Source organism: Mustela nigripes, chromosome 2 (assembly GCF_022355385.1).
Source record: "Mustela nigripes isolate SB6536 chromosome 2, MUSNIG.SB6536, whole genome shotgun sequence".
NCBI lineage: Eukaryota > Metazoa > Chordata > Mammalia > Carnivora > Mustelidae > Mustela > Mustela nigripes.
The window spans coordinates 127357652-127376970 of record NC_081558.1 but is presented as its reverse complement, the minus strand read 5'-3'; the positions used below and the strand labels follow the sequence as shown (position 1 = coordinate 127376970).

General features: G+C 41.7%; 1 protein-coding gene across 4 annotated transcripts in view; it reads right to left on the bottom strand.

Annotated features, from left to right (window-relative positions):
- The window catches only part of GOLIM4 (golgi integral membrane protein 4), an 86533-nt gene that overhangs the window by 16598 nt on the left and 50616 nt on the right, over positions 1 to 19319 (bottom strand). For 2 of the 4 annotated variants that reach the window (XM_059391597.1, XM_059391598.1), the window contains exons 2-10: positions 17063 to 17137; positions 15840 to 15889; positions 14491 to 14544; positions 13007 to 13157; positions 9004 to 9086; positions 8413 to 8496; positions 4661 to 4819; positions 2008 to 2340; positions 51 to 319 (exon numbers count right to left, since the gene is read on the bottom strand). In XM_059391597.1, the coding sequence (XP_059247580.1) occupies positions 51 to 319; positions 2008 to 2340; positions 4661 to 4819; positions 8413 to 8496; positions 9004 to 9086; positions 13007 to 13157; positions 14491 to 14544; positions 15840 to 15889; positions 17063 to 17137 (1258 nt within the window). The remainder of the gene's footprint in view (positions 1 to 50; positions 320 to 2007; positions 2341 to 4660; positions 4820 to 8412; positions 8497 to 9003; positions 9087 to 13006; positions 13158 to 14490; positions 14545 to 15839; positions 15890 to 17062; positions 17138 to 19319) is intronic. The other 2 variants (XM_059391600.1, XM_059391601.1) reach the window with 1 other exon arrangement.

Below are 19319 nucleotides of genomic sequence, written 5' to 3'. Positions count from 1 at the left end.
AATAAGGAGAACAAGAAGAGGGGCTCTGCGACCCATCAGGAGGAGGCTACCGGAGCTGTTCCGGGGGCTGTGGCCGCCCCTCCTCCTCGGGGCTGGCTGGCCTCTGCCGGGCCCCCTCTCCGGCCAGAAGTTGCTGCTGCTGCTGCTGCCCTTGCCGCTGCCTCCACAAGGGTCCCTGCAGCCCCGGCTGGTGCAGCGCCTCCTGGTGCTCCCTCGGCGGCTGCGCCTCCTCTACTGGCTGCGCCGCCACTTGCTGCTGTTCCAGCTGCTCCTCATATGGTGACCGGATTCTGCTGACCGGCTTGGCCGACGGATAGACCTGAGCCACAACAAGCAGATGCTGAGCTAGAACAGTCGGGACCTCTGGATTCTCTCATCCTCTGTTCTTCACGACAAAGTCAGGGGGCAGGGCTGGCTTGTTGAATTAATCCCTGTCTGTCAGGGGCACCGTGATAACACCCTGACCCCAAGGTCCCCCAGAGCCAGAACGCCTACTTCCCAACCCTCCAGAGGCACCCTCGGCTTTTTTTAGCATCCGATCTCCCTGATTTGCTGGCACTCTGGCTGATTTTCCATGTGCTCTCTCTCACGTGGAAGAGGGCATCACAGACAAAATCAGTTTTGGACCTTCATTCAATGTTAGGCTCTTTCATTAAATGAAAGGCTCTGGCATAAGTGGGCACTTGGGTGATCTCACAGTAACTGGGGCATATGTGAGCTGAAGCTGTGGCTAAGGCTTTTCCACGAAGAGTTTAAGATGCAGGGATGCCAATTAATTCTAGGAATGCACAACCAGTCTCAGGTTAACCATAGCGGGGGTGGGGGGGAGAAGCCAGCAAGCCAGCCAAATTTCAGGTAAAGGTCGATAGGCAGAGAACTGATTTCTTCCAAGACAAAGAGAATAGGTGAGAACATAAGACCTTTCAATGAAAGGAAAAACAGATACAGGAATTCTTAAACTCTGCTGCCCACAGAGCTACCCATCACTCTCTCCTCCGCCAACCTCTGTCCCAACCAACGTAAGCACACACGACTTTCACCAACAGAAAGACGGTACATGGGTAAGGGAAATCAAACCCACAGTGGGGACTGCTTTTGAAGAAAGCGATGAGGGACACAAGAAAGGAAGAGGCTTCTCCATGCTAAGTTGGCAACAATACAGAAAAGCAGTCGAGGCCTTTGCATCTACTCAGCCCAAAGCCTCAACCAGCTTGAAGCCTTACAAAGTCTGAGGGCAAACACAACTTCAGAGTCGTAAGTAAAAGGGGATCAGCATCTGTGTAAAGGCCAAGTAGCCCGCTGTCAGGTATCTGCGGACAGACAGCAGAAGAAAGATACCTCTCTTCGTTCAGTGTTGCTTCAAGTTCTTTTCAAGAATGATTTCTAACATAATGGATTTTTTAAAGGGAAAAAAACCATATTTCTGTGAGAAGGAAGTGCTCTGCAGGGGGAGCCTGAGCAGAGACTGGGTAAACATCCTCCCCCAGTGGGGCATCCTTCAGTGATAAGATCAGCCTTGTGACAACTTAATAACCACCTTGAAGATGAATGTGCAAAAGCCAACCTACCATTTGATAGTAAATGAACGGGGATAAGTAGACTTTTGATCATAGAAAATGAGACCTTTCTCAGCCTCACGAGGCCCATGGGACTTGAGCGCCAGGAAGTGCCCAGTCAGGCACTCCTCTCTCCTCTCACTGCTCAACGGAGGGCAGCACAGAGCACCCCCCCACCCCCCTGACCCCCCCACCCCCCCACCCCCGTGTGAGGCTACTGACAATGAAAATACACTCACCAACTGCCCTCCCTCTCTTCCCGCAGGCATCTTTCTGAGCTACCCTGATCAGCTATGCTAGGAGCATGTAACATTTAGTGAACTCACTCAGATTTTGTCTGAGAGACTATCAGCTCTGGGGAGGCTTTTTCAATATTGACAAGCCAAGCCATGCTCCCTGTCCCAGCCACCCAAACATAACCCTGGTGGACAGGAAGCATATGACCTTGTACCTGGGCGGGAGCGTGCCCTCCCAGAAGGTTGGCTTCCTCTCCAGGCTCATGCTGTTCCCTCCACTCCCGACCCGGTTCCTTGGGGGACAGGTCGTGCTCCTCCTCCAGACGCTCGGCCTGCCCGACCTGCTCCATTGCTTCCTCCTCCAGGGCCCTCCTGTGCTCCTCTTCCACCTGCCGCTCCTCCAGCTCTCTGGCTTCGGCTCCACGGGGCTTCAGCTCTGCTGGAGCCTGAAACTCTGCCTCCTTCTGGGTGGGAGGGTCAAGTTTTGTTTCTTCCATTCTTCGAGGAACTGCTTCATGCGTCTGCCACCTGTCCCTATTTCGAGACACCTAGGCCAAGCACATCACTGGACATGACACTCTTCAATTTTCAAAGCAGTGATAAAAGCTCTTTATTACCACATCTAGGGGTTACAACATAAGCAAAATCCTGGAGTCTAGAAATACAGTCCTGACTGAAAAGTATGGCTGCAGTGGAGTCACTTAACTCTTCTCACTCTGTAATCTCACTTATAAAATAGAGATAACATAAGCACGATTTCATCCCGGCAAGAACACAGTATGTAACCCAAGAGTAAAGCCTGTATGTGACCACATCTCAGTAGGGAAAGCCATCTAACTTCTGTTTTCCCTTAAGACAAAAAGGAAAACCCCCTCAATCTTCAAGTGATGAAGAGTTTATGTAATTTTTTTCAATGTAAATTTTGTTTTCAACAAGGATTTGGAAAGGGGGACACTGGGCTGGCTCAGTCACAAAGTATGCGACTTCATCTCCAGGTTATGAGTTCAAGCCCCACAGGTGCAGGAGGGGTGGAGAGCTTACTTAAATGAATGGAACTTGAAAAAAATATGATTTGAAAAAAGAAGGATGAGATCAAATTGATGATGAGTTGGGTTTATTTCCTACTGACCCAGAGAAAAGAATGCCATTACTAACAGGCATCCATGTTAGCTAAAAGTAGTGTCCATTAAGCCAGATACAATAAAATATTTTTAAAGATGTATTAGAGTCATATTTCTTCAAATTAGAGGAAATCCTTGGTAAATATTCTGTATTGGTAACACATAAAATTCAACATAAGACATGTCTTTTTACAGAGAACTCCTCTTCTAAACTGACTGGTTTAAATTGGTTTTCCTGGATTTAAAGTTTCAGAGATTACCATGTGACCTTCATTGATTAGAAAAGAGAGGTTAAAAAAAAAAAAAAGATGACATAATATCATAAGAAAGTTTATCACTCTTTCCCCCACTGCAACCTTATTCACTGGAAAAAATTTTTGGTCAGATTGTTCCTCCAAATTGAAATAAATGTGAAGCCCTCTTAAATTAGCAGAACTATAACTGAGAAATTAGAATGAATAAATGAATGAAAGAATGAATGAAAAACAAACGGAGGAAGAAAAGTCCTCTCTCAGACATCTGAGGACAACTTCTGGAGATGTATGGCTTACCAACATCCTCACACACCTGTCAGGTTTGACATAATACTGCTCTGGCTTTATATGAAATATTTCTCCAGAGGGCCTTAAGTGCTTTCAAATACCTGCCATTTATCTCCACAGCATTACCGTGAGAAAGGTTATAGAAGATAACTACTATCTCCACCTCACAGATGAAAAACTAAAGGTCTAAGTCATTAAAAGATTAATTAATTCAGTAAATGGGTAGTTAGACTCAGACAGGGAATCGAACCAATTCCCAGGCCAGGGATCTGGTCATGTTTTCCTAATAGTAACAAAGAAGGATCCATGAAGACAGAGACGGTCTTGCCTGTGAAGGAGCGCTCTGCCAGACTGAAGACTTCTATGAAGTCCACTTGTGGAGACTTAATATTCCCCTAAGATGGTAACTCAGGACACAGCTTCTCAAACATTCATTGTTAAAAACAACTTTCTCCGGGAGAAAGATAGCCATATTTGTCATTTGTATTATGCATGTGATTAAAACAACTTCTTTAGAATTGAGGACAGGGGTGACCCTACTTTTGATGTCCCACTTAGAAGACACTCTTAAGCAAGGCTCAACTTATATGAAAGCAGGAATAACAAACAAACAAACAAAAGTGGATTAAGAGACTAGCACTCATATCTTTTGACAGTTTTATAAAGTCCTCTTAAATACAATTTTTGGCTTGTTCTGTGTGGACCTAGCACTGCACCAAGTTCAACTATACTACCAACTTTAATTCTTGAATGGGCTTTTATAGAACAGCCTCATGATCATTTAATCTTCTTACTCTACCCCCCAAAAAACCAAAGAACAGGAACAAAAAGAAAATTTAAAAATTCAGACACAACAGCCCCTTCAAAAATAAATAAATAAATAAATAAACCCACATGAACAAATAAAGCCAGTGAAGTCTTTCCCAGAAAATACTGTAGCAGTGGCTCCGATTGTCCTCCCCAGACCAGCTGCATCAGTTAGAAATGCAAATCTTCAGGCTTCATCCCAAAATAACTGAACTGGAAATTCTGGGCTAGGGCCCAACTCTCTGCGTTCTAACAGCTCTGCTGGGGACTCTGATATACGCCGAAATTTGAGAACCACTGTTCTGAAGGAAGAGTTGGCAATATTTAGAGCAGTTCACCTGATGACAGCTTGACAGGGAAAGTGACCCCATCACAGAACACCAGTTCACGCCTCTTACCTCCGGTGGCTCCCCGGCTGCGTTCTCCCTCGCTGTGTTGTCACCTTGTGGAGAATGTGTCACCTGAGTAACATTCTGCTGCTCTGCTTGCTCTGGGTTTCGGAGGCTTGGGATCCTATTCAGAGTCTCTCTCAACTGTTTATATTCTGCAACTTGTGTCTGTGTGTAAATTGCACAATTGGACGCAAATTGTACAATTTGAGGAGGGAAAGAGATATCGTTCATGGATGGACATTAGGGTTCACTGGAAGACAAGTCTAAAATATTATACCCAAGTACAAATTAGGAAAAAGATGCAGATTATTTCCATGCATTAGCTATTCTCACTTGGACACGCTTAACCATTTTTAAGCACATGCAAATGAGAATTAGATATAAAGGGAACGGAGGGAAAAAAAAGATCTAAGACAGATGTTAGTTTCTCATGCTATGTTAAACAGTCAGAATTTTTATAAATAACTTTCTGGTATAAATATCATTATTAAAAGATAGTTTGCCATCAGTTTTATAGCATTAAAAAAAAGTCTGTTTAAAAATTCACATAATTATATAAATACAAGTGCAGGTATCTTTTACCAATATGGTCTGAGTAACGTTTTTCAGTGAAAAGGAATCACAAGTTTAAAATAAGCAACTAAGTAAATCTTTATGTATATTTAGTTATGTATTTATAAAACCACTTGGGCCATGCCCCCAATCCCCACCAATCTGTGCTCAAATAGGGTTCCCTAACTTTCCAGAACCCTTCTGGTATTGTGTTCTGCAGATTTAGGAAAGCAACAGCATTGGTATGAAACAAGCCTAGATTTTTATTCCTCCACTGTGAACCTCCTTTCTTCTCAGGTGATAAAGTCACTGATGTCAGTATTGAAGTACAATTAACTCATCCAGTTGTGTCTGTGCGGTGGTGGTATGTATGTGTGTGTGCATGCACAGTATCTTTAATACAAGGAGCTAGAAAGACAGGAAAAAAAAAATCAAATACCTTAACTAAGAAAATCAATAGACACTGCTCATACTTAGCTCATCATATTCACCAACACTGTTATCCTAAAACAGAAATGCTGTGTGTGTAAAGACACACCTATATAAACGCATATGAAAAACACAGAAATCTCTTCTGGACAAGTTTCCCAGCCAGTGGGCACAGCAGAGCGGTGAGTGGAGGCTAAAATCCAGCTGGTACTCCCACCGCCCCAGTCGTGCACTCTTCCACCCCAGCAAAGGGGGGGCACTTTTTTATCCAATTCACACAAAGGTGCAGTAATTTTCTTGCTAAATCTGTCTCAGAGGAATTCATCCTTGCAATTTGTATAAAGGTATGTCATATGGCTAATAATGGCCCTTATCCCAGAAATCTATCAAAACATCTGCAAACCAACTTTGGTGGTCAAAGAAAATTTTTTTTAAAAAGACATCCACATAGTGATACTTTTAAGGAATATTTCTTCTTTTCCCTCCTCCTAGATATATATTTGAAAGCAGTTATGCTGCAGTACTCAAATATTAGTGTGCCCTGAGAATCCCAGAAGGATCGTGTTAAAAGTGCAATCTCCTGGGCCCCCACCCCAGAAATGATCACTCAGTAGGTGTGGGGCAAGGCCACACAGTTACACAGGTAACGGTGATACAGGAAAGTCTCCAAAAACACCAGCTGAAGAGGTACACATGACCAGGATGTCAAGAGGACTTAAACTCTAAGCTCCGTTCTGGTCGCTGATCTTGGGCCAGCTATTTTATTTCCCCTCGACCTCCTTTTATTTAGTTATAAAAAGAACACAATGTAATATAACTCAGTAGACTGTGAACATTAAATAAAATTCTGTATAAAAAGTTCTTATGATGATCCCTGACACACTATAAACTCAAATTGTATTCTGTTCTTTTTTTTTCTTTAAGATTTTATTTATTTGTCAGAGAGAGAGGACAAGCAAGGCAAGGGGCAGGCAGAGGGAGAAGCAGGCTCCCCAGGAGCAAGGATCCAGATGTAGCACTCCATCTGAGAACCTTGGGATCATGACCTAAGTTGAAGGCAGACACTTAACCAACTGAGCCACCCAGGCGTCCCTCTATTCTGTTCCTGCCGTCCCCTCACTCAGCTGGGTTGTCAGGCACCTGGGTGGCTCAGTCAGTTGAACATCCAACTCTTGGTTTCGGCTCAGGTCACGATCTCGGGGTCGTGAGGTTGTGCCCCACATCAGGCTCCGTGCTCAGCTCAGAGTCTTCTAGAGATTGTCTCTCTCCCTCTCCTTCTGCCCCTTCCGCCATGCACGTGCACTCTCTCACTCTCTCTCAAATAAATAAATAAATCTTTAAAAAAAAAATCAGGATTTCAAGTCACAGTCTCATAAGATGATTTACCTTTCTTATGTAAAGGCACTTGAAGCAGCATTTCTTTTCTAAGGAGATCCAGGGAAAGGTATTAATATGGGGATCTGAAGTGGGACTATTAAGTACTACACCTAGTTCTGGCAGAATGATTTAAAGGGGGTGGTGGTCAGGCCAACTTGAGCCCCTTCTCAAAGAAGCAGAAAATATTTTTAAAGAAATAGAATACTACACATCAGTTACATTAATAAAATCTTTTTCTATTACAAAATCTTGTCTGTAAAACTGCCAATGTGCTTACTACAGAATTTGGTTTTGGTCATTAAATGCACAATTTTACTTACATTTCTCTGATTTTCACACTGTTGCTTAGTCTAATATTTGAGGCCATGACAGCACACAGAATATTCAAATTGGTTTGTCGCATTTTTCAGCATGAAAAACAGCCTCAAATAAAATAATATTTGGTAAAAATTTTATAAAGAAGGTTTTAAATGAAATGATCTCTTAAAGACAATTTAATTTGTACACCTGTAAAAAATTACCACACAGCTACAGTTTCATAGGGATACTCAATGGCTACCTTGAAAAGGAGTCCCACGAACAAAGATTCTATAGTTTGTGAGATGGGTCAGGGCCCAGCGTGTTCTACTTTTTATAATTTTACAAAGACAAAAAAATTACACATAGTCTTCTGATAAGACAGATAGCTGGTTTTCCTCTTAATTCCTCCCACTGAAAAAAAGCACAAACCTAGTGACTAAGCTAGCCATTCCTGTTTGTTTACTTCTTCTAGAAAGCTGTAAAACACAGTATGGTATCGTTCATTTGTACATTCAATAAATAACTCCTGAGGGCCTGCTCTGTGCCAGGGAGTGTTCTAGGCTTTGAAAAACGGAATTTACGACTCATTTTTCCCTTCTCCACTGACATGAGAGCTCTTATTTTTTGGAATTTGGCCAAGAACACATAAGGCTAGTCCTAAAAAGAGTCCCTGTAGGTTGGGATACGGAAGCAAGGGAGGGAGGGAATGGGAGAAAAAGTCTGACAATAATTTGTTTGGTAGCTAGCATCATAAAATCCTATAGATCCTGTAAGAATCACCACAGGTCAGAGAGGGGCAGAAGACCATACATATGGATTGATATCTGTGATTTAAACAAGCATTTGACCATGGCATGTGGAAGCTGGTGGAGGGTACAAACCGTCATGGGTACCACACGACCAGTGCAAAAAAAATAATCAAAACCTTATTTTATAGTCTCTTGATTGAATTTTGAAAGCATGCATGATCCTCAGGATCAGGAGAGCTTTGTCCTAAGAACTCATTGAAGACTGGCTTGTAAGAGACTACATGCATGGAGAAATTTGGAAGTGTTAAGCAGATTGTAACGAGAACCCATAGAGGCTGCTACCCTTCTAACCTGTGCAGCAGCTAGCGCACTCTTGTGGTCTTCCAAAGTCACTACAAGTTGTTCATGCTCGGAGAGTAAATTCTTATGCTGTTGCTACACAAAAAAGAATTTTACATGTTGAGATTTAACATTCTAAGACAGATTCTTCTTCGGCTGACAGTGGTATGAGCACCCAAACGTAGTTTGCTTGCCTGCTTGTTCGCTGTTCTTGAAGCACTTGCTAAGTGTAAAAATCATTGTAGAGAGAATACGATAAGGTAGTATTCTGAAATCTAAAACAGCTTTCTAAGTATCATAATCCCTTACAATGAAATCAAAACTAAAGGAACAAATACTTCATTATTAATAAACCTTTGTAAATAAAAAGCTTATTAAAATCCAACCATCTAGCCAAAGAATCACTTTGGTACTAATGAAAATGTTTGGATTTTCAGACCATCTTTTAGCTTCTAACGCAGTGGGCACACTCCCAGATTTACGCAAAGCCCAAAATAACAACGTGGGTTTGTAATGGAGGTCAATTAGGGAAAGACACGTAAAACTGTTCTACAAGGTAAAGCAGGGCAATACTAAGCAGTCAGATGCCAGGTTTTGTTTTACCTTGACGTCTTGGAGCTGTGTATGGATGTCCTGGTGTGCCTTTCGGAGTTGTCTGTTCTCTTCTCTCAAATTGTACACGGTTTCTATTTGTGGGGGGAAAAAATCATGCATAAAGCCTTGAGATTTTTCTGGCTTCTGATTCCATTATTTTCATATCTAAACCTTCACACAACTATTTTTAGGATTTGTTTTTAACTCTGACAGTATTGTATGCCAAATCAAGAAAAATTCTATTATTTTGGGATGTGACATGGATTCAGCTTGCCATTCTAATGCAATCTGGTTCGGCAGTTTAAATACTTTTAAGGAAGCTACACACAGTGCAGAAGCAATGATTTCTAGTTACTCAGGAGTTAAAAATGAAGTATTTCTGTAAGCAAGTCTTCAGGAATAAAATGTAACGGGCGAAGAAGGAGTAAGATTTGAGTTTCTCCACAAATTAAAAAGAAAGTTAACAAAAAGTACAAATCCTATTTCTCATAGCATGAATAATTTCCAGAGACCCCAAAAGTATTTTAATTACAAAGAGAACTCAAGAAACAAAGAAACAAAAGGAAACCTCATTTACCTGCTTAAAAATTCTCAGTATATTTTCCTTCTCCTACCAGTGAGTTCTTGCCTGATACAAATTCCTCTCCCAACAGCAATAGGACAGTTCCTTCCAGGGCAGCAACGTGAGGTTGTAGCTGTCTCAGAAAAGTCCTATAATCTCTTTAATCTCAAGCCTACTGTTCAGGGAACAGCCTCAGTGACTTGGAACCTTGATTCCAGGCCCACCTCTCCTACCCTCTTGGTGAATTTCTTACTTTTGCTGTTATAAACTGACAGTCTGAATCCAACTCACATTTTTCCCCCCCCCCGACCCCTGCAGTGTTGGCCTATGAGGAGTTTTCCACATATGAAGAGTTGGCACCATTTAAAAATCAAAAATCTGGGCTTACTAAGACCTGGCAACATGAGGCTATTCTCAGGTGACATGACTCAGCAGAAGGTGAATGGTGGCAGGTGACAACATAATTCATTTTTCAGTGGCTGTTAATAATGATGCTGAGACAGCAGGTCTGAGTCTGCGCTGTGCTGGGCAAGCTGTCCCTGAGTGGCAGTCACTAACTGCAGACAAAACACTAGCTCTCCAGTGCGGCACTCAGCACTGAAGCGAAGTGCCCGTCGCCGTCTCTCATCACATTTCCTGCCCATTTTTATGCCTTTATTGTCTCTGCCTCACCCCTGAGCTCTGGGTGGCTAACTGGGTGTAGGGGAGAGGTCAAGAATAAGGTGGGGAAGGTTCTATCTCAAAGGTCAAAATAGGACACCACTGGCAATCCAAGGGGACTGTCAGTGTACTGTTGACCGGATAGGGCTTTTCACACACACGCGCGCACACACACACCACACACGCATACACACACGGGCATACACATACACACATACACATGTATGTACACACAAATACCCAAACTGCTAGCTTCTAAAAGAGTTTCAGATCATAAACCTAATGGCAGTTGCTTCTGTGCCTTAACTGTATTGCCCTGAGTAAGTTATTTAAGTTTATAAAGCCTCAGTTTCTCCCTTTATTAAATTAGGCTAAGCACAATGCCTAGCTTATACGTTCTTATGAGAATTTAAATAAAGTAACTACATGAAGAGTTTCACCTGATACTAGCACATGGTAAACATTTGTTGAGTGTTAGCTATTATTATAACAGAAATGAAAAGAATAATTATCTAAGCTTCCATGCGACCAGTTTCTCTCCCAGGAATTCTAAGTTCTCCCCTGGTATCACATTAAACTTGACCAGAGACTACCTGGATTATATGTCTGAGTTGCCACCACTGACCTGCATCTATCACCATACGTTTAACTTACCGTCCGAAGCTTTCATCAAAGATCAGAATCAAGCACAAGTGCCGACGGAGAAACTGCTCATAAAATTGTCATCAAAAGCACTGTCACACCCTGTTAAGGCCTCTGAGAAATTTCTTCCAAAAATCAACTGAGACCAGAAATACTCTTCTCTCTCGCCTCTTCTCTTTCTTCCCCTTTGTCTGTTTCTCCCTCCACACAGGGTAGGTATGTTCCCTTTCTGATGATAAAAGCCCCATAACTTACTGCCTTTCCCTTTCTGTCCTGGCGGCCAGAAAGTTCAGACCAGGTTATGAGGCTTAAATTATTTTAGTATGCAGAACTCACATACTTGTGTCCTCCTATTTTCCATGGTTCTGATGTATAACTTCTACACATAATTTGTTAAAATTTTACTCTAAATGCACTTTGCTTCAAAGAAAGGACTATAGAGTAGACATTAGAAAACATGCTTTATTACTTCCTTTGTGACGACGTTTCTCTGTTTGTTATCTTAATGACCCCTACCGTCTGCCAGATCACCAACAGCCAACCAACGTCCCTGCATGTCTATAGCTCTTGCGTAGACATGGCCCAACCCACTCAAGACCACCTTAACCTTTCATAATCTGCCTCAATGGCTACTCAACTCTTGTGTGCCTTTTTGTTATAACTTATTATTTGAAAATACTTATAGACAAAACTGCACATGAAAGTACAGAGAAGATCAAAGTTCTTGTCACTCAGCTTTCTTCCATGATGGTATCTTATATAAAATCAAAATATTGTTTGGTGCAGTAGAATTAACTGGACCACAGACCTTCCTTGGATTTCACTGTTGTTGTCACAAGCACCATGTGACTTTTTAAACCAATTCTCACACTTCAAACCTATTTAGCACCTGAATAGGTGACTGCACAATATTTTCCTTTTTCAGAATTTGCATATACTCAGAGTGATACAATTTGTTACCTAATACTATGAAAACACCTCAGGGCACCTGGGTGGCTCAGTGGGTTAAAGCCTCAGCCTTCGGCTCAGGTCATGATCCCCGGGTCCTGGGATGGAGCCCCACATCAGGCTCTCTGCTCGGCAGGGAGCCTGCTTCCCCCCCTCTCTCTGCCTGCCTCTCTGCCTACTTGTGACCTCTGTCAAATAAATAAATAAAAATCTTTATTAAAAAAATACTATGGGGCGCCTGGGTGGCTCAGTGGGTTAAGCCTCTGCCTTCAGCTCAGGTCATGAGCTCAGGGTTCTGGGATTGAGTCCCGCATCGGGCTCTCTGCTCGGCAGGGAGCCTGCTTCCTCCTTCCTCTCTCTCTGCTTGCCTCTCTGCCTACTTGTGATCTCTGTCGAATAAAAAAAAAATAAAAAAAACTTTAAAAAAAATTTTTTAAAAAATCTTAAAAAAAAAAACTATGAAAATACCTCAAGCTTACACTGATCCTATGTCAGTAATTGTTCTAGCTGTTTTACATAACCCTCGCACCAACCCTATGAAGTTGATAACTTTTGGGGGGGGTATTTATTTATTTTTAAAATAATTTTTTATTTTTTTATTAACATATATTGTATTATTAGCTCCAGAGGTACATGTCTGTGAATCGCCAGGTTTACACACTTCACAGAACTCACCATAGAGTTGATAACTTTTTATGAGTATCCCAGTTCTACAGATGATGACCTGTGGTGATCATACCATTTGTCCATGTCATATAACTAGTAACTGAAGAGGCCAGGGGTCACCAGGCTCTGACTGTGGATTCTGAGCTTTTCAGAGTTACTACTAGTTTCTTTGGCTCCTTGGAGATCAGGAAATGCATGGGATGACCTTGATCACTCATCACACTGAATGTGGAGCACTGAGGGCATTTTGTGAGTTGGGGTCAGAAATCTAAAGATCTTACAACACATGTAAAATGAGAACTGTCTTGCCTGGTGTGGCCAATGTGCCCCATTGAGAAACACCAAGTATTCTATTCTGTTTCCTAAACAAACCCCAAGGGATAAGGATAATTGTGAAATGTTACAAATAAGTGAGTGACGGGTAAAGCACCACTTTGGAAATGTGGTGCAAACAAACCCAATTCTACTGCTTTTCTGAAACATTAAACTGAGGAGTTAGTTTCATATAAACTAGCTAATCCGACTTCCAAGTACCTTTTAGCTTAGAAAGCTCTTGTTCTTTCTCTTGCTGTAGCTGCAGGTACTTCTGCTTATGGTCATTAAACGTCCTACTGAAGTCTTCTCCTTGTTTGCGATGTTCCTCCTCCAAGTCGCTGTGCTGTTTCTTCAGCTCCTCGTGTTGACTCTGCAAAGATGAGAACCTGAGCAGAGATGTACATTCTCTAAATTATACCACAGAATCTATAGCCTTTCTCTCTCAAGAAAGAACAGATGAAGCAGGAGGCTCTGTTTTCCTTGGGTTGCTTTTAATTGGGGCAGCTCCCCTCCATTTCCCTTACATTTCAAATCAAGGGTTTGGGATCATGGCCAAAAACAATTTTTCCCTTCATTTTGATTGTCGGCAAAAACAACAAGAAGTTAGAACTTAGCCATGGGAGATGGAAAGGGGAAGGAATGGGGAGACTCCCAGCAGCTCAAATTGCTGTGGAGACAAGGTAAAGCTATCAGAAAAATTACCCCTCCACAGCTATTCCAGACTTCCTCTTTCAATCTGATGTTTTCCCAGCAACACTTTTTATTTCCTTTCTTTAATTTTCAGGCTTCCTGGTAATCTAGTTTAAAAAAAAAGAAAAAGATTTCTTTCCCTTTGGGGCAAGTAATACACATTGTTTATGGAATGATTCCTATTTACTTTACTCCTAGACATAATATGACACTGAACTCACAATCTAGGTATATCCCACAGTCCCCAAATGCTAATGTTAAAGGATGGTCTGTTTTAATCCATGCACTGCTTTCTTGATACCACGAAAACTTCTGGAGTCAATGAAAAGCATTCGCTCTCCTGATACAGGAAGAAAGACAACACCAGACAAAAAGCGAGGCGGGCAAGGGAGGGAGGCTGGAGGCATGGAAATCATGGCAGGGTTGGCCTGCTGTGCAACACACTTGATGGCATCCACTCCCCTCTGCTATCCTGACGGAAATCATGAATCTCTCCCTTCCACTCTCCCTCTCTTTCTAAGTCTTCTTGACACACAATAATGAGTTTTACCCAAGAACCAAGGAAGGAGAATCTTTAAATATAAATCGTGTTCCTTTGGTAGGTAAAAGGACACATTCAATATTAGTAACGTGAAGGAGGCGTTTAATCATTCTACTGCCTCCAGTGTGCCTAAGATAAAAGAAACATCTAAGGAAAACCACTGTGAGAAACTGAGCAAGCAAACATGAACAAAAAAGCCTTAAAGGATAAAGAGAAGAATAAAATTAAAAATTCTGTGACCAGAGAGACTGATTTGCAAGAAAATGTAAAACAAGCTAACTAAAATTGTTGAAATTGGGTGGTAAGATGAGGGAACATTACAATTCTATGTCATTTTTAGTGAAATATAACTTTAATGTACCATCCTACCACATAAATCAATTTTCTGTAAGCTTTCCTTAATCACCTGAGTTACTTAACTCTTTCATTCATTCATTCATTCATAGAGAACAACTTTACATTAATTACTCACTTTCAACATCTGATGTTGCACATTCAACGCACTGTATCTACTATTGGAATCTTGCTGTAAATGGAAAAGAAAATAGTTAACATAAAGATAACGAATCTAGCTCTCTGCTAAACATATCTTAAAGCACTTAACAGAAGAATTCCATTTATTTCACTTATATAAGCTACAATGAACTCTATGCTTGAACCACGATGTCTCTGGGGCCATCTCTTTATTTAATGGCAGGAATGAAGCCTTAACATTCCTGTAAGCTTGCTAGAGATTAATAAAGAAAAAGCAAGACATGGGATCATAAAACAGCGCTGTAGCAGGGGCCCTGGAAATGATTTACTTCCCCTCTTGAGCAGAGCTAAGGTTCTTTGCACAAGGAACTTGTCCTGAGACAGTCACTGTGCACGGCTGATACACTGTGCCCAGTGCTCCGAGGGGACGTGGGGGTAAACTGACTAGGTCCAGGCCCTATAAGCTTTGCAAGGCTTAAGAAAGTGGAGAGAAAAGGTGCTTTCTCTTCCCTGTGCTTCAGTGGATAAGGGATTCTCCACATATTACTTTACCCAAATGAGACTCCCATTTCACAGAGTGAAGAGATGGAGAAAGGATGAAGAATAAGCCAAGGGCAAACATTTCCTTTAGTAGCAGAGCCAGGGCTGAAGCGAGCCTAAGCCATGCTCCGGTGGTATAGGTGAGAGTCCCAGCTGAACATCCTGACATGTGGACTCCACGGACCCTACACACATCCATAGTCCTGGGCAAGCCATAAGTAGTCTGTGCACAAGACACCCAACCATCTTCTCCCCTCGCTGGGTCATCTACCTGATGTGCCATAACCCCTGCTTTGGCTTTAATACAAGCACACCTACAACCAGTTGTTTCTTCCATTTTTTTTACCATTTCTAAAATGAACTGCATTTTTGCTCTGTTGCTTTGTTTTATTGCTAATACAAAGAAGCTATATTATGAAATGCAAACAGAAAGCATACAGTTTTAGCTGGGGCTTTCGGAGGAGGGAAGAGCTGAAAGCTGTCAGCCTCCCAGCTCTCAGAGGGACTGACTCTTCTCAGTTTTAATACCCCCAAAATGACAGTGTTTTATTGAACAAATGGTTATATATTTTCTTAGAGTAAGAGAAAAATTTGCTTTTATCCAGTTAATTTGGACTGTGAGAGTAACACTGCAGGATTTGGGGGCAGCAATAAATAATATATGTGTGTGTGTATGTATGTGTGTGTATTTCAGCCCTACAGCCCCAATGATCAACATAGTTTTTTTTTTTTACAACAAAAAGATTTTACAACTATTACTTCCCTCTCCTTTTCATAAAATAATTGAGGAAAAAATCCAAAACTTACCCTTCCTTTATTTAGTGTTTCTTGGGCTTCTAACTTATAAACAAGAAAATCTGAAAATAAAAAGTGGAGAAAATTGAGTGTAATTAACTCATTCATATCTTGAATAAAGAAAATATGCATTTTAACAAAATAATTAAAAATGAATTTAGAACGTGCACTCTGTGATTAACTCTCCTTGAAATTGAGGGGAGGAAAAAAAAGGCGCATCTAAAGACAGAGATGATTTATTGCTCTCCACTAGATGGCACGCTAAAATCACTCAGGACTTTGAAAGAGACCTCAAACCATGAAAACCATCTTAATGCTCTTAAAGCTTTATTATCCACTAGATGGCTCTATAAAATCACTCTGCATTTCAAGACAAGAACAATCCAAATCCGATCAAAGTATTTTAATGATGTTAAACTACTATTCTTCCTACAGGTTTAAGCCAAGGGTCAGTAAAACATCCTAACCCATACTGCCCTCCTCTTTTCCCTCCCTCTACCCCACACCAACATAATTAAACAGAATACCCAATTAATATTTCCTCACATGATTTCACAAAACATGAGCAAATAAATAAAAGTAAGAATATGGATCATCTCAACTCACATGCTGCATAAAGCCTATGCTAGATACTAATTTTTCACACGGAACCAATCAGCTATGCCAATAAAAGCCTTCACAAGATGAAAACAAGAGCGTAACTTAAAAGATACCATACCAACAGCAAAAAAAAAAAAAAAAAAAGAGAGAGAGAGAGAGAGAGAGACGCCATACAATGTGATCAGTTTATGTTGTAAATGCACATATCTGTATGTATGTATGTATCTATGTGTGTGTGTAAATGAACATATAAAATCTGTCCTATTCTAGAAACACATGCTGTTACTTCCTGGTTCTTTATGGACAGAACTTTCAGGCATGAGTAACATAATGTGTGTAATATTCAGGTGAAAAGCTGTTTACTTCTGATACAATATGTGTAACCAGTAACGTGAACTGCCTCAAGGCGGCACACACTGAATGAAAGACTCGGAATCCAGTCTTGAGCAGAAATTACTGTGCTGTATGATGCATAATATAGTGCTTGACTTTCTCTGTCTACCTATAAAAGTGACTTAGATTTGATTTGAGAAATTTGTTAACAACAACAACAACAAAACAGTAAAGCTAGCACACAATGTTTCAAAGGGAAGTATGATAAAAAAACAAAGAACACAAACTGCATTTATATTTACCTTCCTTTGCTTTCTTATGTTCAAGTCTTTCCTTTTGCAAGGATTTCTCTAATCTTGATCTGTGTTCATAGACAACTGAAAGAAAAAAGTTAAAATTTGTCTGCAAATAATTAGAAATTCCAAAGTAAAACTAGTATATCAATTTTCAACACGGGGGTGAAACAACACTTGATAGAGTCTTCACAAATAAAATAAAAAGGCGTGCATTTGTAAGTTCCATATTCTGGGTTAAAAACAGCCACAAATGACAAGTCTGAGCTGACTTCTGCACAGTCCGCTCCTTCATAGAAGCAATACTCTGAAAGAATGCTCCCTCCTTCCACCTTCTTTGCCGGCTCCTTCTCAAAACCTTCTCTGTGAGGTTCCCTGTCTTTTGTTGGGCAAATGTGTCTACTTTCTTGACTTCTACCACCGTTTGCACCGCAGTCAGCCCCACATCCATATTTCTAACTCCCACCTCTCTCTTAGGTATTACAACAGCATTTCCTAAAGACTCCGGGGTTTTTCCACCTACTTACCCCATGAGTACTGCCAAGTCCACATGATCTGAGCCGGAACTAAGGCTGCTGGACCCGTGAGTAAACCTCAGCAACCCTACCGGCATGAAAGAGATGGTGCATTCCACATGAAGGAAAACACCATGAGAGAGCCACAGAATGAAGTGGGGAGGGACTCAAAAGAGAACCTATGAAGGTCAGGTTCACATCTGCCAGTGGCAAACTGATGCCATGCTGTCAGACTTTCCTGTCCTCGGTTATCCTCACCTGCCCTGTCTACACTGAAGAAGCCAGTGTTGCCTGGTGAGCAGAGAGGAAGTATGGATGTCATGGGGGAAAACGGAGGAGGAGGAGCTTATCAGATCTCTCCTTCCCACCTCAGGCTGCACATCTACAGCAAACAGGAGCTGGAAGAGTAGGAAAAGCTCTGCCTTTGAAAGAATAAAATAATAAGATGGGCATTTTATTTATATAATAAAATGTATGAATATGGACTAAACCAGATGTAATACTTACTAGATCGAGACTGTGTTTATGGATAAAAGTTATTAACACTTTTTTTTTTCCTAATCTGAGAGAAGTCGAGAAGTATCCAAGACTGTAAATATTTCATTCCAGGACAGAAAACCCAGCCTCACAGAGTGGTTTGTAAAAGGCGAAGAAGGGGGGAAAAAACCTGAATTTCTGATGCACGCTTTGAGTCCTGTTTGTGCAGCATTATGGTCACATATGATCTCATTCCTGGCCAAACTAAGCCAAAGCTGTCAATTGGTTCTCCTACCAGTCTTCAGCTGCCTTTAGCTATCTAAGACAAAATTCAAACATCACTCACTCACTCACCAGGCACAACACACCCAATTGCCTAACACTACTGGCCTTCCCAAAGTGCCACGGTCATAGCCATTCCCCTCCCTCACACCTGCTATAACCCCTTGCTGCTCGAAGGGATGCCCTGTCCCTCTGGCCCTTTCTCCAGGGTCACAGCTGCCAGTGACCAGCTACTGCTGTCCTCCTTCCAACATCTCCTGCATCTTCCAGCATCTCCTGCGTCCTCCACCTTTTCCCCACGCTTCATGTCTCATCTTGTCAAGCCACAGAAACCTTATGTTTCCTGGGTTCCCTCTACAGCTACCACAGCCGCGACCCCTACTCACACTTCTGCTAACACCTCTGTGCACACCCCTCAGAATGCTGCCACCACCCAGACTGGCACGGTGTCATCCGCCAGCAGCGTGTGTGCCTGTCTCGGCTTCCCCACCAGCCCTAGCCTCCCACTTAGTGAACCCAACAATCCCTGCCCCAGTCCCTTTTCCACCTGGGTTCTATTTTCTTTGCCAGATGACCTCTTTCCCTGCCAGTGCTGTTACTTTAAAGGATCCAATGCAACTCTGTGTTTATTGAGCCGAAATGGAAAAAGAGACGCGGCCTTGGCCACAAGCAGTTCAAGTTTAACACAGTAGATAGGTAAGGTAATTTTTTTGTATAATTAGAGCTGAATACATTTAGAATAATAAAAGTATATTTAAGCCCAAGGAAAGACAAGGATGAGCTCTGGGTGGGAGAGCAGTGAGGTAAACATCAGAGGTCATCAACTCTTGGCTGGCTTTGAGAATGAAGAGAAAATTTTTTAATACTTTTTTTAAATAAACATATAATATATTATTAGCCCCAGGGGTACAGGTCTGTGAATCGCAGATTTACACACTTCACAGCACTCACCATAGCATATACCCTCCCCAATGTCCGTAACCCCACCCCCC